This window comes from Cavia porcellus, unplaced genomic scaffold (genome assembly GCF_034190915.1).
Source record: "Cavia porcellus strain 051 isolate PalLab524CR breed Dunkin Hartley unplaced genomic scaffold, mCavPor4.1 scaffold_5, whole genome shotgun sequence".
In the NCBI taxonomy this organism is placed as follows: domain Eukaryota; kingdom Metazoa; phylum Chordata; class Mammalia; order Rodentia; family Caviidae; genus Cavia; species Cavia porcellus.
In genome coordinates this window covers 66,584,499-66,608,924 of record NW_026947488.1, presented here as the reverse complement: position 1 = coordinate 66,608,924, position 24,426 = coordinate 66,584,499, and the positions used below count along the sequence as shown (strand labels likewise).

The 24,426-nt window shown below is 35.7% G+C and overlaps 1 protein-coding gene across 3 annotated transcripts in view; it reads right to left on the bottom strand.

Moving 5' to 3' along the window:
• The window catches only part of Rasa2 (RAS p21 protein activator 2), a 140,108-nt gene that overhangs the window by 49,853 nt on the left and 65,829 nt on the right, over window positions 1-24,426 (bottom strand). For all 3 annotated transcript variants that reach the window (XM_005006716.4, XM_003476522.5, XM_063249093.1), the window contains exons 6-9: window positions 10,979-11,062; window positions 8,922-8,994; window positions 5,516-5,592; window positions 4,419-4,520 (exon numbers count right to left, since the gene is read on the bottom strand). In XM_005006716.4, coding sequence (XP_005006773.1) covers window positions 4,419-4,520; window positions 5,516-5,592; window positions 8,922-8,994; window positions 10,979-11,062 — 336 coding nt within the window. The remainder of the gene's footprint in view (window positions 1-4,418; window positions 4,521-5,515; window positions 5,593-8,921; window positions 8,995-10,978; window positions 11,063-24,426) is intronic.

Here is a 24,426-nt window from a genome sequence, read left to right as displayed (position 1 = left end):
AATATCAGACACGGCATCTAAAGACATAAAGCGGTATCTTTAGAGCCTCATAGACGAGTTCAAAAATGAAGTATTTAATGAAATAAAGCAAGAAATAAGTAGAATAGTTAGAGAAATGCTAAGCACCGCCCAAGAAAAAACAGATGATGGAATGGAAGAACAGAAAAAAAGGGGAGAATTGTTTGATGGAGAAAATAGAGAAAACAGAATACGTGAAGCAGGTTCAAAGAGATTATCAGGAAACTAAAAACTCTATTGAAAGCTGGCATAACAGCTTGAAAGAAACTAAGGATAGATTATCTGAACTGGAGGACAGATTTGTAATGTGGGAGCATGAAATGAAAAACTTCTTAAAAATAACAAGGAAACAAAAAGCAATAATACAAAGACTAGAAGATGATAAGAGGATCTATAACTTAACAATTAAGAACATAAAAGAAGAAGTAGGGACTCAAACAAATGAACTACAAAAGCTATTCACAGAAATAGTCCAAAAGAATTTCCCTAATTTAGCAAAAGGTAAAGATACTCAGATGTATGAGGCATACAGGACCCCAGCCACCTACAACCCAAACAGAGCTACACCCAGGTATATAATAATCAAAATTCCAGAAATCCAATATAAGAACAGAATATTAAAAGCTGTCAAAGACAAGAAACAGATCACTTACAAGGGAACACCCATCAGAATTACAGCAGACTTCTTGGCACAAACCATCAAATCACGAAGAGCGTGGAGGGAAATAATTCAAGCTTTGAAAGATAATAACCTCCAGCCAAGATTGAGATATATTGCACAACTGTCCTAGAAATTGATGGAAAAACAAGGTGCTTCTAGGATAAAGAGGAACTAGGGGAATTTGCAACCACCAATTCAACTCTACAGAGATTACTGCAGGATATTCTAAAAATGAAAAATACTAAGATTCCAGAAACAGTGGCAGAGAGGCCACAATGAATGGAGCAGAAAGCGAAAGGAAGAGGACAAACTGACAACTAATGACAGAAAAAGAGCTCAACAGAAATGAAGCAGAAAAGGTTGGATGATAGAAACAGCCATCTTGGAGAAAACAAGACATCATAATACGTAGTGCTGATTTAATATCCTCTTGTTTTGAAGTCCCATCAAGCTTTTGTTCTTCTGTCTCCATTGGTTTTAATGTGTTGTATCTTATTGGATCTTATTATATGTGATAATATAAACAAAAACTTCTATAGACAAGGAGATTATACAGAAACCATTGTTCATTTTCTGTTAGTTGATTCTAAATACCCTGTAATACTGTCATTCTCTTGAACTGTTTTACATTGTCTTGATATGTTTGATGCTACAGTATACGAAGTTATACCCCAAGATTTTAAGGGAAGAGACACTATGGTAACTACCATTATGTAGAGATTATCTTGTGGTGAAACACTATTTTGCTTAAATGGCTATGTTTTGACCTGCGCTGTTCTGTTGTTATGCCTCTTTTTTATCTCAATCTCCTTTTTATTATCTACTTTTTCATTTTTATCCTTTTAATTAAGGGAAAAATAAATAAAAAATAGCAGGATATATTATAGTAACCCACTTTGATTTCCTATTAACTTGATTTGAAACTCTGTATTGCTCTCACCATCTTGTTTTGACTGATTTTCCTCTATTCTGTTATGCTTGATAATACCAAGTTTGCAAGTATAGGCAACAACTATGAAGACAATAAGATTCATTGTGACGCCCATTCTGGTTGACTATTATCTTCTTTTGAAGTCCTCTAATGTCTCCAATGTTTTGGTTTTATTCTTTACTGTTTTGTTCAATTTTATTATAACTGATGATATAGGCAATTCTTTTTAAGATAACAAGAGGCATTATGGTAACCATTGTTGATCACCTTGTATTTTGTTTTTACGTTATGTATTATGTCCATCCTTTTGATTTGACTGACTCTGTCCTGGTATGTCATATTTGGTTTTACTTTCTTCAAAAAAACAAAAAAGTAATGAGGCAATGAAAGAAGCTAGATCAGAAGTAATATCAGAGGTAAAAGAAGAAATGACGAACATAATAAAAGGGTTGCTGAGCATATCTAATGAAGACATAGAAAAAAAAGAAGAGCATAGGAGAATGTGGGATAACTTGAATGAAATGTAGAGAAGAACTAGAATATATAAAACAGACTCAAAGAGATAGCCAGGAAATTAAAAACTCCATTGAAAGCTGGCAAAATTGTTTGAAAGAAACTGAAGATAAGACTTTCAGATCTTGAAGACCGGATGGTAGTCAGCAATCATGAAAGTAAATATCTCTTAAAAATAACAAGGAACCAGGAAATAATAATTCAATGGCTGCAAGACAAAGCAAAAAAAAAAAATCATTTAAGAATGATAGGTGTCAATGAAAAAGCAGGAGTCAACACAAATGACATAAAGAGACTATTTACAGAAGTAATAGTTGTATACAGAATTCCAACTAGCCATAACTAAAATAAACCTACACCCAGACATATAATAATCAAGATCCAAAAAATTCAGCATAAGAATAGAATATTAAATGCTGTCAGAGAAAAGAAACAGATCATCTATAAAAGAAAATCAATCAGAATCATAGCAGACTTATTAACACAAACCATCAAGTCAAGAAGAGTTTGGAGCAAAGTGTTTCAAATCCTAAAAGAAAACCACTTCCAACCAAGATTGATGTACCCTGAAAAACCATCTTTCCAAATTGATGAAAAAATAAGATACTTCCATGATAAAGAACAACTGAAGGAATTCATGACCACCAAACCAACCCTACAGAGAGTGCTAAACGGTATGTTAGAGAGAGAGAAAGCGGACCGTGGTTCTAGGAACAGCAGCAGAGGAGGATCGCCAAACAGGACAGGCAATTGAATGAAGGGGAAAGTGGAGGGCCAACAGCAGGAGGATAGCAGGGCAGAGACAAATCATACATTGATGGTTGTAACCATCAATGTAGATGGCCTCAATTCAGCAATAAAAAGAAACACAAGAGAGAGCATCAAGAAAAATGATCCATCAATATGCTGTATATAAGAAACACATTTAACTTGAAAGAAAATTCATGAACTGAAAATCAAAGGAGAGAAAACAACTTTTCCATGTGACAGGAGACCAGAAAAAGCAAGGATAACTTGCCCATTGACCACAGAATAGATAATAAGGATATAGTATTTTTATACAGTGGAAAGCTACCCAGCTATAAAGTATAATTTCAAGGCTCTTTTAGGTAAATGAATTCAACTGGAGATCATGTTCATGGGCAAAATGGTTCGAACTCATATGAGTGCACTAGAGCATAAAAAACAGAAGGAGTTAGTGGGATTAAAAAAAATAGGTATCACCAAGGAGGGGAAGGTGGTAATCACTGTTAATTTCTTATTGTCTTGTCTTGAACTCCTCTTATTGTTTTCACAATTTTGTTAGGTTTGGCTTTGTTCTGTCTTGTTTTGTTAGATTTTACTGTGTCTGATAGTATGAACAGCTATTTTGAACATAATGGGATGAATTATAGTAGTCATGGTTGATTTCCTAGTATCTTGTTTTGAAGTCCTATAATGTTTTCATTCTTTTAATTGGTTTTACTGTTTTGTTTGATTTTATTATGTATGATAGTATGAACAGCTATTTTGAAGAAAATGAGACATTATGGTAGTCATTGTTGATTTCCTATCATCTTGTTTTGAAGTCCTATGATGCTTTTATTCTTTTGTTTTGATTGGTTTTATTCTGTTGTGTTTTATTTGATTTTATTATGTGTAATAGTATGGACAACTGTTTTGAAGAAAATGAGACATTATAGTAACTACTGTTCATTTCCTTTTATCTAGCTTTGAAGTCTAATGCTTTCATTCTTTTGATTGGTTTTAGTCTGTTTTCTACTATCTGATTTCATTATGTGTGAAGGTATGGACAGCTATTTTGAAGAAAACAAGAGACATTATGGTAGCCATTGTGGATTTCCTATTATCTTGTTTTGAAATTCTGTATCACTTGCACTGCTTTGTTTTGATTGGCTTTATTCTGTTTTAGTTTGTTTGGTATTATTCTCTTAAAAATAAATATACACAAATAAAAATATATCTAGACTATTCAGTTATTTTATGTCCGTTGTGTAAGTCTTAATGTTATCAAAGCATTTTTTTTTTTTTTTTGGTCTTTTTCCTTTTTACCGGTACCAGGGATCGAACTCACGACTGCCTGCTTGCAAGGCAGGTGCTTATGCCACTGAGCTAAATCCCCAGCCCCCTATCAAAGCATTTCTATTTCTATAATAATGAATTCATAACCAAATTAATTGTTATTGTTGGTTCATTCTGTAGCAAACTTAAAATATGTTCTGACTAGCATTTATTTGCATGTACATTGTATAAAGAGGATTAATCTATAAAGTTCACTAGAATGTTATTTTTTACCAGGCTTGATGAGAGGAGTCATTTCTTAACACATTCACAGGAACCTTAATCTCACCCAGGAAAACATCTTGAACCAGGTTTCCATTATTCCACAAGTCGATCCTAAAAATCGAAAACTGGCTTTATTGATGCAAGCAATGTTTGAGAATACAGATGAAATTACTATCTTTATATTATAGCATTAATTTTACATGCTTTAAAGTAAAAGATGTTAGCACTATCACATACTTCACTATATATATATAGATAGACGAGGGAAGCAAAACATTACAATGGCTTTTATTTTAAAACACACACATAAAATTAATTCTAGGGCCAAGGATGTAGCTCAGTGGCACAAGTGCCTGCCTGGCAAGCGCAAGGTCCTGAGTTTGATTCCTAGTACCCCTCCCCCCAAAATTAATTCTAAACAGTCCAAAAGAAAGCATTTGGTTTCTTAGTCTGAAAAGTCTAGGCTTTTATTTTAAACCATAGCAATAAGGACAGCAGAATTACTCTGTTGAATCTGAGAAAAGAAACCAACACAAGACTATAGTTTCTCTCTTATTACCAAACCATAAAAACAGGTGATTCAGAAATATTTACTACCTGATCACTCCAAACACATGATTAATATATCCTTTAGATGACACACTGTCAACACCACATCTACACATGCATTTGCAAAACTTTCCTTTCTAAATAAGACCTAGGAAATATCACAAACTTCAAACACATGCACCTGATGAATTATCTTCTTACCTCACTGAAATTTCTGATAGTCAGCAGATATGTTAAGAAGAATAGAACAATTATTTCTAAATTGGCTTAAATGTAAATTGTTTTTCCATTCATTATGCTATGATCCAGATATTTAAGGAATTAAATTAAGAAAAAATAAAAAATACATTGAAAGTGAAAATTAGGTCATCTTTGCTTATAAAATATACTTTATTTCTGCAAATACATCAGATTATAAAAAAAATTTCTATTTAAACTAGATGCATGTTCAACTTGCTACAAAAGGTTCTATAAAGGATATTTCACTTTTCTTAGTTAAACATCAGATTTTCTCTTGGCACAGGAAAATGCAATCTGTAAAGCCCCAACGTACATACCTAATTTCTAGCTTTTCAATGTCCTCCTCTTCTACCTGGAACTGGGATTTTTTGGTGTAACTACTGGATCTGGTTACCTACAGACAAAATATTTCAGTAAAAAATGTTTTTTAAAGTATCTTTTTCCCCACTAAAACATGAACTTAAAATGACCAATCCCGAAAAAAATTAAATTATGGCTACAGAGGAAAATGCTGAAGTAATATTTTGCCCAGAAGTTTGGAAAGTATGCTATGGAAGTAGCAGAATTTAAGAATGAGGTTGAGGGTGAAAAAAACCCTACAAAAACTCTTATTTCCTACCAACTTAACATACAGCAAACATTAGGGGGCTATCTGCTAGTTACAGTAAAAATGTCCTAAGTCAATGAAGTTTATAAATTGTTTAAAGACTTTCTCATATTTCTCAAATAAAATATCGATCCTACTCATGTTTCCTTCTTGTATTTTTCATGAAAAAAATCAAGACTACTGGTGAGAACTTCCTCACTACTATCCACCTGAACATATTCACCCTACACAGGCCTCCCTATTTGATTTTTTAAATTCACTTCTCAACAAGAGAATAAGATGATTCTCCTCTTTTTAAAGAATACTCTACCCATATAGAGTATGTAATAAGCATGAAGAAGGCATCCAGTCTATTTTAATTATTGTTTTCTTTACTAACTTGTTCATGTCACTCAAGTCAGGAAACTTCTCCCCTTAAATTATGGTCTTTCTGTATCTTTCTTTTCTCAGACAAATATCTAAAAACTAATTCATCCCACAGCCTGTACTTCACCTCCCACTCATGACAGTAACTCTTTATATCTGGCTTCCTCACAGATTATCCTCCTAAAATCTCTATCTGCAACACCTAATCTGATGATCAATGTTTACTTTCACTGTCCTTGGCCTTGTTCTCTAACACAGTGATAGATACAATCCACAATTTTTTCCCCTGAAATACTTTATGCTTCAAGTTTATCCCCAGAACAGTAAATATAAGTATTCTCCAAGGTTTGATCCTTTATTTTGCTCTAAAAACAACTCAGAGCTGCACAGGCCTATACAGTTTACACAGTTACTTTCACATCCATTATCTCTTTTGTTCATCAGAACATTGCTCTAAGGCAGGCATGGCTAGATTTACTATCCTCTTCTTAAAAATGAGGAAGCTGAAGGGTAGAAATGAGTGACATGCTCCAAGTTAGATCCTTAGTAAGTGGCAGAACTTCACTTTTCTCCTTTATTGTATATGTCTACTCCTTTAGTCTTCCTGATTCTCTGTAAATAAATCCTGCATCTTAATCTACAACCATCATTCCATCTTATGTATTAGTCATGAAGAGCCTCTTATAGCATTTTACACGACAGATCTCAAGCTTGGTATGCCCCAAACTAAACCACTAATCATTCTCCTAATTTTTGTATTTTTCCAGATTTAAAATCATGGGGACAAAATTGACTTCTCTCTCTTTTCTTCAATTGCTATTTTGTTTTCTTTCCCTTTTCAGTCTTTCTTATCTGCCTTTTCCTCTCTATTTCTGTATTTTCTCTTTAAGCAGATCTGTCCTTTTGTTACAAATACACTATACCAGTCTGTTGAGCTTTGTAGTCTCTCCCTAAGCCACCTAACACATAGATTTAGGTTAACTCTTTCCAAAAATACTACTTTCTTATCAATTCCAGGACGAAAAACATTCAACCGTTAAAGTACCTCAGTCAGACACTGTACAGTTTTTCATCAGCTGGTCCTATCTTATCTTTCTAAACTTACTTCCCATTATTTCCTTAAAGAAACCTAGTTAAGCCACCATTTGCTCTTCTTTGAACATAATTTTGTGTTTCTGTCTTTATGTCCAAAATGTTCCTTCTAATAATTTTTCCTCTCAGTTAAGAAAATACAGTCTCTCGTCACATCTTCAGTCTTTTTGCATGTCAGCTCAAATAGTGTCTGCTGTACTTTATTCCTGGTTATATGTATACATATGTGTGCTTCCTATCTTTTGCTTTAGTTAGAGGACAGAGAGTGCAACTCATCTATTTTCACAACCTATTCAACAAAGTCCACTAAATACTGCAAACAGGTCAGGATCTGACTTTCAAAAAGCCATCTGCTTGCTTCAAGGCCCTATGAAGCACAACTTCAAAGCATCTCAACTGAGATATTATCTCAGTTGAGGTTTAAGATACATGGATAAATGGCAGTGTAAGTGCTCTTGGTCAGTAGACCTTTACCTACTTTTTTTTTTTTTTTAATACTGGAGATTGAACTCATAACCTCATGCTTGGCAAGCAGGCACTTATGCTGCTGAGCTAAATTCTCAGCAACTGGTCAGTAGACCTTTACCTTGCCTTCTTTGTTTTCTTCAGGTTAGAGGTACTAGTTGTTAACAAATGTAGAACATCTGTACCAAGTCCTTTGCCACAAAATGGAAAAGTCTCACATTAGTACATTTTCTTTTGTTTTCTTCCTCCCCTGCTTCCACCCACACAGTTTCCAATTTCACTTCTGGTATTTTTTCTAGCCTGTGCTCTTTTATTAAAGTATAGTAATCAGGCATGATACGATCCCCTAGTACTCTTTCCACTTTACAGCAAAAATGCATACAAAAGAAGAAAAAACACAAAAATGTTAATTCCTTTTTCAAACCTTTCTTATGCCAGTATTGACTGCAAAATGTTCCACATAGAGTCTTTTAGAAAGTCTGGTTTTGAATTTTTTTCCTTTAGTCTTCAAGTAATATGAAAAAGATTTCCTTAACAAACACTGCAAAGAACTCCAAAGCAATGAAATGGAGACAATTTCAAAGCAGATGAAGATCTCCATGAAAATAAATACATGTCCACAGAGTGAATCAGATTAACAAGAACATAATAAGGCTCTAACTATATAACATTTTATATTTTTAAAGACTTTTCCATGCTTTGGATTATTATTATAAGAAAAAACTTTTGAGCTGGCCTGGAATGCCACTGTTTTCCCTTATAATAGTACCTTCTCACAAGGTAAGACACTGAAACTTCACAAAGTATGACTTTTTCAGATCTACCAACTCTTAGTATATTAATCATGTTTATTTTATTAAGGGTTTTAAAACAGTATGCTGTAGAAGAGTCCTGTGGCCACTATGTGGCAGGTGGGGGCCTGAATAGGGAAAGGAGAATTTGAGGGATCATATGACAGTGAATAGTGGGAGTGGGTGTTTGCGACCCTAGTCTTTTCCACTCCTAGATCAACAAAAGCTCTACATTTATCCATTTTATGTGCATTACATCAAGGTTCTACTGCTGTCTGGATAGAAATCCCTAGCTGCATTAGTTGTTAAAATGATTACCATGTCCATGATTTGAAAAACCTAATCAATTAAAATTTAATACTGAATAGTCAATGTCAACATTTATATAAAACAAGAAATTACCTCAAAGTAAAAGATTTCATTAAACTGAGGATTGCTTGTTTTCTTCTTTACTTTTGTCTTCTTCTGGTCATTCCTGTTCCAATGTGGTAGAGTTTTACCTTGTAGAACTTAATAGTACACAATTATAAAACATGCTATTTCCAACCAGGGAGCCTGATCTCTGTTTAAATGTTAAGATGACCCCGGGAAGACTATAATTTTAAATATTACTTGAGGAAAAAAAAAAAGTGTTCCCACAAATTCAAATGAATGAATATCCTGTATATGACAAGATTTTTATTATTTTCTCTGATTACAGTAGCTCTCATAAGGGTTTTAAAACACCCTGTATTATATAGGCAACTCAGAACAAATGGTGAGAAGGAAAACAATGAGATTTACAGTGCCTTTTTCTATGGTGAGAAATATCCAAAAATCATCTGAGAAACTTAACTCCAGTTGCCTGCTTGGGCTTTAGCTACAATGGTGACTTTATAAAGAAAACAAACAAACAAAAAAACCACCTTTTTGTTTGGAAATAATTATATACACAGAGGAATTTACAGGTAGATGTACAGTCCTGTGGCTTTATCCAGCCACCCCCATATGAACAACTTAAACTGTAGTACAACAGCAAAACCAAAAGTGACTTTCAAAAACAAATTTATATGCTAGTTTCTAACAGCATATTACTAAACAAAGAATCTGTCACATACAGATCATTAAACATAAAAAGCTCTACTTTGGACACTTTTAAAACACAAAAATAAACCTAAGATATTTAATGTTATATAATTGAGTATTTGCTTTTAAATTTAAAACTATTGATAATAATAGCATACTATTTTTTGAGTACCCATAGTACTTGTTTTTGTTTTGCTGGTACTGGGACTCAAACTCATGACCTCACACCTGCCAGGCAGTTGCTGTGCCACTGAGCTATATTCTTGACCCAGTATCCATATTAATCAAGGTATGGTACAAGGTACTTTATATACATACATAACACATTTTGGAAGTGACTTATTAGTGGTTTTGTTTTAAAATAAGTAGAGCTCTTAAGGATGGGTGAAGAGATGTGACTGTGTGTGTATGTTTCTATGTTCAGAGGAAATCGTGCTTTTGCTTACCAATTCTAAACCTTCAAAATATAAACTAGACAAATCTTAAGACTAGTCAGTCTCTTAAACAAGCCATAACGAAAAGTTATAAAATACATAAAGTGCTATATTTTTTCATAATTTATAAATCCTTTAAAATCAATGATACATTGGTTTTAACCATGCTCTATTACTTTAGCAGCTTGTCTATAGGTTGGAATTCTCTCTGCAGAGCTCACTGACAGATCTCATAAGTACAAAAGCCAAGTTTTAGACCTGACCTGCTTTCCAGATAACAATACTGAAAATGCCTCATAATTGTGAGTTGGCATTTATTAAAAGAGGATTTCACTAGTTCAAAGTTTAGGACATTTAAAAGCAGGAATGCTGGTGAATGGAGAAGGTGAAATTAAAAATAAATGTACTTTAAAAATAAAAAATGTACTTTAAAAATAAAAGTACATTTTAATGGTATAAAACTGGTAGTCTTGGTACTTGTTATGGCATTTCTGTTAGTCTTATTTTGAAACTATAGTATAATGTATACATATATATTTTGGGGGTTGGTGGTATATACACAGTCATTGTAGAAAAAACAATTTTGAGCCTTTTGAATACATTATGTTTAAAATGTTGAGGAAATGAAGTTTTTCTCTATCCTAAAGAGTTTGGCATTCAATTTTTATAAAAACAGGACTTGTTTATTTATATGTGCATAAGAGAGCTCACTAAAAATTCTTCTTTCAAAGCATTCATTATTTACTACCACAGCTACTTAGTTTTTGCTTTAAGAACCTTAATTTTTCAGGCTGGGAATTTAGCTCAGCAGTGTAAAGCACCTTCCTGTCAAGCAGTGAGTTCAATCCCCAGTACCACAAAATAAACAAACAAACAAATAAACAAAGAAATACCTTAATTTTCCAATTCTTAAATCCAACTTTAAGCTTCAAAAGCTAGGAACAATTCAATAAACATTACCTGGAAGGACCCACTAGAGAAACTGTTGCATAAGGATCACAGCTTTGTCCATTTATGAGAGGTAATCCATGGCATGCCTTGATGCTAAAGTAAAATAAAAGAGATTTAAAATGTCAGAGTTATATTAAACAATATAAACATCCTCCAGGTATGTGCTGCTAGGGATTAAATTCAGGGCCTCATGTACGTATACATCCTGAGCAACACTATAAACCCTAAAACATTCTTTAAGCATAAATTAATGTATTCAAAAGGCTCAAAATTGTTTTTTCTACAATGACTGTGTATATACCACCAACTCCGAAAATGCTTATGTATACATTTATGCTATATTTTAAAAATAAGACTAATAGAAATGCCACAAGTACTGAGACTAACAAATAATACTAACACATTTCCTCCTGCTAAATACTCAACAAGGTACATTTTGTGGTTTGATAATACATCAAAACTGTTGTGGCTTCTAAAAAGGAAAAGAAAATGGTGCAACCTTAAATGAGAAACTACAAGCCAAGCCAGCTCTGTGGTATCATATCCTCTGCTAATGCATGAATGACATACAAGGAAATAATTGTGGTTCTCACTTAAACTCTGATTCATAAATATACAGCAAGCCTCACATAATTCTATAGCTTTTTATTCTGATTCGCAGTAAGAGTTACTGCACCATTCTGTAAAAAATGTTTTAAATGATAAAAAAAAAAAAACCCACAAGGTAATCTAATCTATTCCTTGGATTGTAGTTTTTGTTATTTACATGGAACACAGAATGTGACTTAATGATTTGTTCCTCAAATTTTCTTACTATTTCTTGAGTTACTTAGCTTAATAGCTAAGAGTCTTCATTTCCTAATACTTAACAGAAACTCATGCATATTGCTGAAATGTATTCTAAAGATGAAAGCTGTTGAGCAACATCTTTATTATTCTTGATAACCTTAGATCACATATGTAGTTTAAGAGCAAAAGGTATACTGCTAAATAAACAGAGAAATAATGATGACTTGTTTCTGTTAAATTGGGTATCAAATCTCAAATTCAAGAATTTCTAACACTAATCAAAGAAACTCAGGCCAAGATAACAATTCTGTTTTTTTTTTTACAGGTACAGTCAAATTTGTTCCAGTGTACGGAACTATTTAAAATTTACACTTCTCAGGCTAAATCTGAAAATATCTGATTACTTTATAAAGTATTTGTAGTTTACTATGCACTTTACAAAATGCACTTAATTCTCACAATTACCTCTGAGAATATTATAAATCCATTTTTATAACGCACAGAGATTATGTGAGAAAGTAATAAAGATATAAAGTAGTAATATTAATTAAAAGCTAGTCAATGTTCAATATTTTTTTTGGATACAGGGTCTTACTATGTAGTGCAGTCTGGCTTTGAACTTGCTTATCTAACCAAAGCTGGCTTTGACCTCAGAGAGATCCTCCTGTTTCAACCTCCCATGTGCTGGAAATGCAGGCGTCTGCCACCATGCCTTTATTAACTGTCACTGAACTCCAGCATTCTGCATTTCTCTTTACAATATCAAATTTATCTCATATAGACATGAATTATTTGCTACATATATTCTGAAACATTATTTTCCTAATTATTAGGATAGCATTGCTCTTTTAATTTGTAAGTCAAGCAATTTCACATCATAAACATGAATGGACAAAAAACAGGCACTGAAAATAACCTTGGTGCCCTAAAATAATATTTTTACAGGTGACATGTAAACATTTACATTAACACTATTTAGCAAGTATATGGAATATAAATTTAGTCCAACATGTTTATAATATAGATTAATCTGAATCTTTTCTTGGAATTTTTAAAAAATTAGAAGATAAATGTTTAACTCTATATCCAGCTGAGATGGAGTAACAGGGATTTATCCTCCATCTAAAACAACTTTAAAAATAGACAAAATCAGTAGCAATGGACAGTGAGAAATACAGGTGGAAATACAGAAGATGGTGAACCTTCCACCCCAGTGTATTGCCAGTCTCCCTGAGAAGAGAAGACAGTTGTGGCAGGTCAAAGTGACTGAATTCTTAGGATAGAGTACTGGAAAAGAAAGCAGCACAAAGAATAACCTCAAGGGAGTTACAGAAATCCTCACTGAGTCTTCTGCTAATAAGCATGTATGTGTGAGGAAACTACATGAGGCTAGGAAAAGGCCCATTTGAAAAGAGTGGAAGGAACAATTTGCACAGCCCGCACATAGTAAGCAAAAGATCCCACCACTCACAGTAAAAGACACAGTAATTCATGGGTGCTAACGTGGTATTGCAAAAAATACAAGCCCTAAAATATAGGTTACTCTCATCTGTCTTAAATGCAAACTATAAACAGATCAAACTGTCTCCAAGTGACTTAACTGAAACCTAAACAAAACTCAGGTATAATCAACAATATAAAATATAAAATATTCAGCAACTTCACATGGTCTGCCATGTAACCAGAAATGCAAAGAATCAAGAAAATATGACCCACAATGAAAACAAAAACCAATCAAAACAGACCTAGAAATGACAAAGAAAACAATTGGTAACTATATTTTACATATTCCATAAGAGACAGAAAACATTAAAAACTGAAAGGTCAAGAATAAAAAAATACAAAGTCTGATATGAAAACCAATTTGGCTGGAATCAAACATTTGCCAATACTGTCAAAAGAGCTGGACAGACACAAGAGTCAAAACCTTAGTTAAAATATTTTAAGTTTGCAATGTGAGATACTGAAGTGGACATGTAAGCCTAAAACTCAGAAGACGCTCTTGAGTTGAATGCACTTATTGGCAATTTTAAAAAACTTTTCATTTCAAAACAATTGCAGACTTTAAGTAAAAAAGCTAAAAAAGAAAATAATAGTTTCGGTATAGTTACATCTCAAGTAACCACAGTGAAATTACTAAAATCAGGACATTTAACATTGATACGATGTGAATACTATTAACTAATCTTAAACTATAGACTTAACTCAAATTCCACCAGTATCTTTCTCTGGCCCAGGATGTAATATGGGACCCCGCATTTAGTTGTCAGTTTTTAGTTAGACTCCTCATCCTGAGACAGTTCCTTAGTTTTCCTTTTGGTCTTATTATCTTGCCAGTATTGGACCTTCACAATAATCTACACCTCCATTCCTTTTTAATTAGTTTTTATTTTGAGCTATCTCACATAAGTCACTAAATTGTCTAGGTTGGGCTCAAATTTGTAAGCCCTCCTATTTCAGCCTCTCAGAACACAGGTATTATAGGTGTGTGCCACCATCCCTGATGTCTGCTCATGGTTAGATTTGGATTATGAATCTTGATATCCTCCTCAATGCATTATATCAAAAGGTACTGCATATCTCATTGGTGATAATAACTTTGGTAACTCAGGGAGATTCTTTTAGATTATTCGAGTATGCTATTTGTCATCATACTTATACTCATTTAGTACCCACAAATGCTTTATCCCTATAACCAATTCTTCTTTAATGTACATTTTGAGACAGGGTCTCATGATGTAGTCCAGGTGGGTCTGAACTTACTAGGTAGTGTCAGCTAGCCTTCAACTTGTAGCAATCCCTCTGCTTTAGCCTCCCAAGTGCTGGGATCACAGGCATGTGCCACCACACCTAGCCAAAACACTTTAATTTTTAATCAACAAATAATAATTGTGAAATTTATGAGTACAATATAACAGTTCAATACATGTATATAATGTATAGTAATTAGATCATGTTAATCATAAATCTATCACCTCAGATATATATGATGATTTAAGTTGGAACATTCAATTTCTACTATTTATGTTGAAAAATTCAATTAATCAGTATCAGTTGATATCCTACTATGGTATATAACATCAGATGTTATTTTTCCTACTCAACTACATCCTATACTTCTGTAGTCATTAACCATCTTCCTTCTACCTATACCTTCCTAACACCTCCCCTAGGCTCTCATAACCACTAGTCTACTTCCTACTTTTCTGTGATAAATGTTTTGGCTTCTACATATAAGTGAAAACATGTGGTATCCATTTTTCTACCTGTACCCAATTATTAATTGTGGAGTTTGCCAATACTAATTTTTAATTTCCATCATTCCTCATCCATTCATAAAACAGAATTCTACTTTAAGGAAAGCAATCTTTTCTTTCCTATGTGTTTAATTATTTGTATCAGTACTAGCTCATGCATATTTATTTTCCCCTGCAGATTTTAATCATTACTATCATTATTTATTTTTGAAGCTTAAATTGTCCCAGAGTTGGTCATTTGGAGATTCTTCAGACTTTAGTATTTCTTCTACATACTATTATTATTTGACCACTTCATTTGTGACTCCACAAACCATTCCACACTCATATTTTCCCTACCCCAACTCTGAAATCAGTCACTGCTAAAAACTACAGATTTTTGATACAGGAGCAAAGATGGCAGAGAGATAACAGCTGGCTACAGAGGCTCCCTGAGATAGTCAACTTAGAATTTAATATAACACAGCATGGGGAGCCCCAAACAGAGGGAGATGAATTCTCTTGTCCCAAGAAAAAATTAAGGTGAAAACAACCAACCAAACCTACAGTCCCAGTGCTATTATTGGAATAGCTAAAGGTTCGGTGTTCCTGCTGCAGTGCGCGACTTGCCACGCTGTCAGAGGTCCTGCTGCTTTGACTCACTGGAGGCACAGTCACATTGAAGTCAGGGGTTGGCCAGTGGAATGGACAGCTGAGTTGGCAGGGAGCCTGCATTGACCTGTGACAAGTGACAGGAGTGGAGCCATTCCACAGAAAGGGAGGCTCCAGCGGATGACATTCTGGGACCGGGCAGGACTGGCAAGTACAAAGAGCAGCAGTGACTTCAGTCAGTTGTTCCCTTCCCGAACGGGATTGGTGGAGTGAGCTAGGCCTGGGTCACATGGCCTGGCTGAGACCTAATAGGTTATCCGAAATTAATTCCCTATGCGGCAGCACGCACTTAACCACACTAACGCAGTGAAGCCTCAGAAGTTTTACTGACCCAGAGGGAGGCGGCACATGGTAATACAGTGCAGGCCTCAGCAGCTTGACTGATCCGAAGGGAAGCGGCCAGCATAAGCTACCCCTGTCTGCAACTCACTTAGCACACTCAGTGGTGCTTCAGAAGAATTGTAACCAACAAAGAAAGAAAGTGGGGCCTCCTGGAAGAAATGAAAAAGATGGGAAGAGGAAGCAACAATAAAATTCCCCAGGTCCCAACCCTGAGAACACTGACCCAGGACAGGAAAATACAAAGGAGAATGAGAACAGTGAACATGCAATATCAGACACGGCACCAGTGGACATAAAGAGATATGTTCAGGACCTCATAGATGAGTTCAAAAGTGAAATATTTAGCCAAGTAAAGCAAGACATAAGAAGATTAATAAAAGAGACGCTAAGCACCCCTCAAGAAGACACAGACCGAAGAAGGGAGGAACTGAAACAAAGGAGAGAACCATTTGATGAAGAATATAAACAAAATATAGAATACATGAAGCAGATTCAAAGAGACTACCAGGAAATTACAAACTATGGAAAATCTGCTTGAAAGAAACTAAGGATAGATTATTTAAACTGGGGGACAGTTTTGCAATGTGGGATTGTGAAAGGAAAAACTTTTTAAAAGTAACAAGGAAACAAGCAGAAACAATACAAAGGCTAGAAGATGACAAAAGGATCTACAACTTGAGAATAAAGAATGTGAAAGAAGAAGCTGGGGTACAAACAAAGGAACTACAAAGGCTATTCACAGAAATAATTAAGGAAAACTTCCCAAACATAGGAAAAGGTAACAATATTCTGATGTATGAGGCATACAGAACTCCAGCCACCTACAACCAAAACAGAGCTACACCCAGGCATATAATAATCAAGATCTCAGAAATTGAATATAAGAACAGAATATTAAAAGCTGTTAAGAGACAAGAAACAGATAACCTATAAAGGAAGGCCCATCAGAATAACGGCAGTCTTCTCAACACAAACCATCAAGTCAAGAAGAGCTTGGAGCGAAATACTCCAAGCCCTGAAAGAAAATAAACTCCAACCCAGATTGATATACCCTGCTAAACGGTCTCTAGAAATTAATGGAGAAACAAGATGCTTCCAGGACAAAGAGGAACTTGGGAAATTCGCAACCACCAATCCAACTCTTCAGAGAATACTGCAGGGCATTCTCGAGAGAGAGAAAAGTACTAGGATTCCAGGAACAGTGGCAGAGATGCCTCAATGAATGGAGCAGAAAACAGAATGAAGAAGATAAGCAGACAACTGATGGCAAAAAAAGAGCATAACAGAAATGAGGCGGAGACTGCAGCCCTTCCAGGGGGAGAACTAGCAGTGTCTCCTGAGATCCACGCCATGTTGGAACTTAGGACTCTGGGAAGCCAGGCCAGCACCTCCCCTCCCTGGTAAGCGGAGGCAGGGTGGCAGACTGCAGCCCTTCCAGGGGGAGAACTAGCAGTGTCTCCTGAAATTCACGCCACGTTGGAACTGAGGACGCTGTGAAAACAAATGACCATTCTGCTTCCCTGCTTAGCAATAGTCAACCTACTGCTATATGGCCTAGAGTCAAATATCCCACTTCCCCTATCCTCCTTCTCCTCCCCCTCCCCGCCCATTAGCAAGTGGGAACCAGAAATCTGAGCATCTCCTGGGAGGTTGACCATAGCAAATAAGGGGGACTTCCTTCTACCATTTCTTTGAAGGCAAATATTTTTATTACTGTTTTGCTCTTTTCTGATTAATGGTACTGCTCTATTCAATATTCTGTTTTGATAAGTTCTATAGTGTTCTATATTTCATCTCATTTTGATATACGGGATTGAAAGAACAACTATTATAAAGATAACAAAATATACTGTGATAACTATTACTGTTATCCTGGTAACCTGCTGTGAAGTTCTGTACCAATTTCACTGTACCATCTTAGTTGGCTTTATTCTGACTTGTTCTGTTGTATAACTTTCAAAATAAAAATTAAAAAAAAAAAGAAATGAGGCAGAGAACATTGGTTATAATCTCTAATATACATGGCCTTGATATGCTAAATTAAAAAAAGAACCACATGTGGAGCAGATCAGGAGACAGGGTCCACGGAGATGCTATTTATAGGAAATATAATTAACGTGAAAAAGAGTACATGGACTAAAAATCAAATATGAGAAAACAATGCTCTATGTGACAAAGAACCAGAGAGAAATAGAGGCAACTAGACCAGTATTTGTGGGTAGGTTGGAAAGACAGGCTTTAATAGGTAAAGGAACACAATTAGAGATCAAGTCCAGGAGAGAGAAGGTTCAGAAACACTTAGGTAAATAGCAGGTTGCCCCCACTGCCCATTTAAAACCAAGGGTCTTGGTCAGACCCAAAAATGCACAGTGTACCCTGGGGAAGTGAAAGTCTTAAAAAAGATGGCAGAAGATATTGTTAATAGAGTATCAGGATTTAAAACCCACATTACTTGCACCACTCTGCTCAGATTTTATTCTGTCCCAATTGTCTACTTGCATTAGATTTGAGGGCATAGACAGCTATTCCATTAAACATCAGGATATAGCACAGTAATCATTTTTAATTTCATATTATCTTAATCTAGAGCCCTGTATCACTTACACTGTTTTATCATGACTGATCTTAGTTAAATCTTGTTTGATTGCTGTTTGGTATTGACAGATTTTATTCAAAACTGATATGATTGATAGTATCAAGTCTGAGAGTACAGGCAACTACACTGAAGATGACAAGACTCTACGATACACATCCTGGTTTGATAACTGCCTGTTTTTGAAGTTTTATACTATTTACAAAGTTGTGTTTTTATTAATACTGTTATGTACTGATATAGTCAATAATACTATGTCTGATGATATAGCCAATTCCATTGAAGATAACAAGAGACAACACAGGAACAATGGTAGGACTCCTTGTAAAACAACCTTATATGTCTTTTTCGTTTCATGTGTTTATAGGAACATGTTTTGTCTTGCTTAGTTTTGTTTCTCCCTCTACTATAGAAAAGATAGAAATACATGTTAAGACTCATGCATGTGTTGAATCTATAAACAGTTTATGAGAACTGATCTTATGACACATGATGAAATGAACAGATACTTTGAAGAAAAAGAGACACTAACCCAGTGCTGATCCTGGAGTGTCATAATGTGAAACCCAGCAACAGTACTATTCTTTGTTCAGAGTGATATTAGACTGCTTGGGTTTGTTCATTCTTAACATAATTGAAGATATGGATAATGCATGTATGTTTAAGTGTATAGGATTGATAACCATATTTCTAAGTTTTTGATGGATAATTGAACAGAACTGATTGCAGGCTCACTGTTTGAATCACTACTTTATATGCTCTACTTTAGTATCTTCAATAACTATTTGTAAAAGGACAATCTGTAATCATCAACTAGTGATTTCTTACTGTGTATTTTTTTCTTTGAAAGTATGTATTATTTCTACCCATTTTCTGTTTTGTTTAGTCTTTAAGTAAAATTTTTTTAAAAAGCAGAAAAAAAACTACTGATTTTTTCGTGGGAGCTACATTAATAATGCAGTCACTGACAATACATTGCTATTTATATTTAAGTCAATTAAGCAAAATTTTAAAATCTGGAATTTTTTAAGTTTTTGCTTTTTGGCAGTATGAGGGATTGAGCATGGGGCATTTTACCAAAGCTACATCCCCAGTTCTTTTGATTTTTGGGACAAGGTCTTGCTCAGTTGCAAAGGCAGGACTCAAACTTGGGGTTCCTCTGCCATAGTCACTTTAGGTTCTGGGATTACAAGAGTGTACCATTGCAAAAAAAAAAAATCAGTTTTTTAGTCATACTAGCTGTATTTCATGTTTTCAACAGTCACATGTAGCTAGCATGCATTACACTGTACAATGAAGATATAAAACATTTTCTTCATCATGGAAATATCTACTGGTCAGTACTGACTGGAGAACAGTATTTAAAACCAAGTCACAGGTGCCAAGTATATTCACTGTAATGGAGTGACACTTCTAAGCTCCTTGGTGATCAGAGATACAGTAATACACCCAACACCCACACCCTGTATGTATTAGACAATTTTTCTTTGAGAAGTCTGCCTTCAAAGGAGAGTAGAAAAATGGGGGTGGAAGATCTGGGGGCAGGATGTGGTAAGAAGAGATGAAGTCTGGGGAGACAAACCTTTTAGTGTATTGTAGTAGATACTGGAACATGTTCATAAATTAGTGAGAACCATTTAGGGAGGGAGCAAAGCTAATGGAACAGGAGAAAGAAGGCATAACTCAAAGAGCAATGCCCTTGTAGGGGAACTGGATGAAATCTAGAGCTCATATGGAAGAATTTACTCTCAAGAAGAGAAGGGGTATTTTCTGTAATATAACACAAGGTCAAAAAGGCACATGAAAATATTGGTTCATTCATTTATTTTTGGTACCAGGGATCAAACTCACAACTGTGCGCTTGCAAGGCAGGCGCTTATGCTGCTAAGCTAAATCCCCAGCCCTGGTTCGTATATTTAAATTCAAGAAAGTAAGACCGGCCTTTGTCCACATGTCCTCACAGGAGATGGACTTGGGTTTGCTGCCCTTAACTTGGAATATGTCTTGGTGTCTTTACTCTCGCCGTCAGTTGCGTTGGTGGTGGTAGATTGGAATTGACCAGCTAGAATTCCAATAACGTCTCAATGGGATTACAAATATAACCTTTTGGATTGAGAGGAAGACTAAAAAGAGGATTACAATACTCGGATGACTGAACTCGATTTTTGGGTTTACAATAGTAAAGTCTACAGGAATGTGTACAATATGCTACCATTTTGGTTAAGTAACGAGGAGTGAATGGCATGAGAAGCCGCTGGGTGGTTTCGAGGTCAGCCAGAGCTGATAGCAACCAAGTGTGAGGAGACTTGAACATGGAAAAATAATTTCGGACTCCGGGAGAACATGGCGGACAGACAACAGCAACTACCGAAGGCTCTCTGAAAGGCTCGGCTCAGAGGCCAGGAATGATGCGGACTAAGGAGACACGAACCAGTAGAGATATGCTCTGCTGACTCAGGAACGAACTGGGCTGAGAGAAACCAACTTAGAATACAGTCCTGGCGCTAAAATAGAAACAGAAAAGACTCGGTGTGGAGGCTCGACCCCGCGCCATTGGAAACCGCGATTTGGGTTTCCCGCCGCCCGGCGGCTGGCTGCCTCCACAGCGGCTCGGCAAGGAGAGACGCGCCGAGCTCTGGGAACGGGAGTCTGCGAACAGAGTCGAAAACAGGACGGACAAGGAGGCGTACACGAAAACTGACTGGTGGCGAGGTGAGTGAGAAACTGACCCCCTACCACAGTTTGACTCCAGCGGAGGTCTTTCTGGGCTCAGGCAGTCCTGTAAGAGCAGGGCGCGGTGGCAACTCCAGCCACACATTCCCCTCTCGGACGGGATTGGTGAAAAGTGCCTGGCCTGAGTGACGCTGCTGGCGGACTCCCTAGGCTGGCCTAACCCAGATCCCAGAGCCTGACGGTGGCCCGGAGGAGCGACTGACTCCCGCGTAGGCTGCCTCCTCCGCAACTCCCTGGTGCGCAGCGGTGGGCGGGAACAACTAGCCAGCGCAATTTGATCAGGCTGCGGCTGACAGGCAGGGAAGCCGGGCCTCCTATGTAAGCTTGCATTTTATAAGGAACAGAAAATATGGGGAAGGGAAGCAACAAAAAAGGCTCCTCGGCCCCCAGTCCTGAGAAACAGGCAATAGTGGACACCGCACCAATATACATTAAGCGCCATATAGAGAGCCTCATAGACCAATTCAGGAATGAAGTTATCAATGACCTGAAGCTAGAAGTATGCAGAATAGTTAGAGAAATGCTAAGCACCACCCAGGAAAAAACAGATGGTGGAATGGAAGAACAGAAAAAGAGGGGAGAATTGCTTGATGGAGAAAACAGAGAAAGCATTGAGTATGTGAAGCAGGTTCAAAGGGACTATCAAGAAATTAAGAAGTCTATCCAAGACTGGCATAACAGCTTGAAAGAAACTAAGGACAGACTATCTGAACTGGAGGGCAGACTTGAAATATGGGAGAATGAAATGAAAAACTTCTTAAAAACAACAAAGAAACAAACAGCAATAATACAAAGACAAGAAGATGATAAGAGGAGCCATAACTTAAAGATTAAGAACATAAAAGAAGAAGTAGGGACACAAACAAGTGAACTACAAAAGCTACTCACAGAAATAATCCAGGAGAATTTTCCTAATTTAGCAAAAGGTAAAGATACTCAGATGTATGAGGCATACAGGACCCCAGCTACCTACAACCCTAACAGAGAAACACCCAGGCATATAATAATAAAAATTCCAGAAATTCAATACAAGAACAGAATATTAAAAGCTGTAAGAGACAAGAAACAGATCACTTACAAGGGAACACCCATCAGAATTACAGCAGATTTCTCTTGACAAACCATCAAATCACGAAGAGCATGGGGGGAATAATTCAAGCTTTGAAAGATAATAATCTCCAGCCAAGATTGAGATATCCTGCACAACTGTCCCTGGAAATTGATGGAAAAACGAGGTGCTTCCAGGATAAAGAGGAACTGGGGGAATTTGCAACCACCAATTCAACCCTACAGAAAGTATTGCAGGATATTCTAAAAAAAGAAAAATACAAAGAACCCAGAAATAGTGGCAGGGAGACCACAACGAATGGAGCAGAGAACAAAATGAAGAAGACAAACTGACAGCTACTGACAGAAAAAGAGCTCAACAGAAATGAGACAGAGAAGATTGGATGATAGGAACAGCTATTTTGGAGAAAATGACATCTTAATAGGTAATGCTGATTTAGTACCATCTTGTTTTGAAGTCTCAACTAGCTTTTGTTCTTCTGTCTCCAATGGTCTAAACAGGTTGTATCTTATTGGATTTTGTTATGTATGATAGTATAAGCAAAAACCTTTTAAAGACAAGGAGATTATACAGAGACCATTGTTCATTTTCTGTTAGTCGATTCTAAATACTCTATAATGCTGTCATTCTCTTAAATGGTTTTACATTGTTTTGATATACTTAATGCTACAGTATATGAAGTTGTACTCAAGGACTTCAGGGAGGGAGTCAATATGGTAACTATTTTTGGGTCGGAAATATCTGGTGGTGAAACACTATTCTGCTTAAATGGTTATGTTTTGATCTGCCCTGTTTCGCTGTTATGCCCTCTTTTTTCTCAATCTCCACTCCATTATTTACTTTTTTATTTTTATCCATTTAATTAAAGGGAAAAATATAGCAGGATATAATATAGTAACCCACTTTGACTTTCTATTATCTCGATTTGAAGCCCTGTATTACTCTCACCATCTTGTTTTTGACTGAGGTTCCTCTATTCTGTTTTGCTGGATAGTATCAGGTTCGAAAGTTTAGGCATCAGCTGAGAAGATAATGAGATTCATTATAACGCCCATTCTCGTTGACTTTTATCTACTTTTGAAGACCTACAATATCTCCAATGTTTTGGTTTTGTCGGTTTTATTCTTTACGGTTTTGTTCAATTGTATTACAACTAACGATATAGGCAATTCTATTAGAAATAGCAGGAGGCACTATGGTAACCATTGTTGATCACCTTGTATTATGTTTTTATATTATCTATTATATCCACCGTTTTGACTTGACCGATTCTGTTCTGTTATGTCACATTTGGTTTTACTCTCTTCCAAAAAAGCAGTAAGATCCGTGGGAGCAATGAAACCCAAAATGTGTAATAGTCACTGTACAAAAGAGAGGAAAAGAAAGTGCTCTAAACTATATAACTGCATGTATATTTAAATGTATAAGATAGAAAATGATATCACAGAGTTTTATTGGATCATTGAACAGAACTGTTTGCAGTATCATTGTTGGAATGTCCACTTTACAAGCTTTAATTTTGTGACTTGAACAATTATTTCTAAGATGGCAATATGTAATCCATTAACTAGTGATTTCCTACTGCGCATTTTTTTCTTCTGTAAATCTGTATAACTTGTACCCCTTCACTGTTTTTTTTCTTTCTTTTCTTTTCTCCTTAAATAAAAATTAAAAAAAAAAAAAAAAAAGAAAGTAAGACCAATTTCAAGAGTGTGATGATGAAGAATCTTATAAATGTATTAAAGAAGCAAAGTAAAAGTCCAGGACAATTCTAAGTGCCCATGTGATGCTGAATTTAAAGTAAAACCAGTGTCTATAATGTTCCCCAGAACATCTGGGTATTGATTACACATTTATATTAGAATTTTTCCACATTAACAGGAATCATAAAGACAAGAGAGAACCTGAAAAAAATTACAGTGACAGATCACAGAAAAACATGGAGAGGGAAGTGAAAACAGGAGTGGGTAAGAACACTGTGAACAACAATGGATATTTGTGGGGGTTTTAGAAGTTAAAAAAA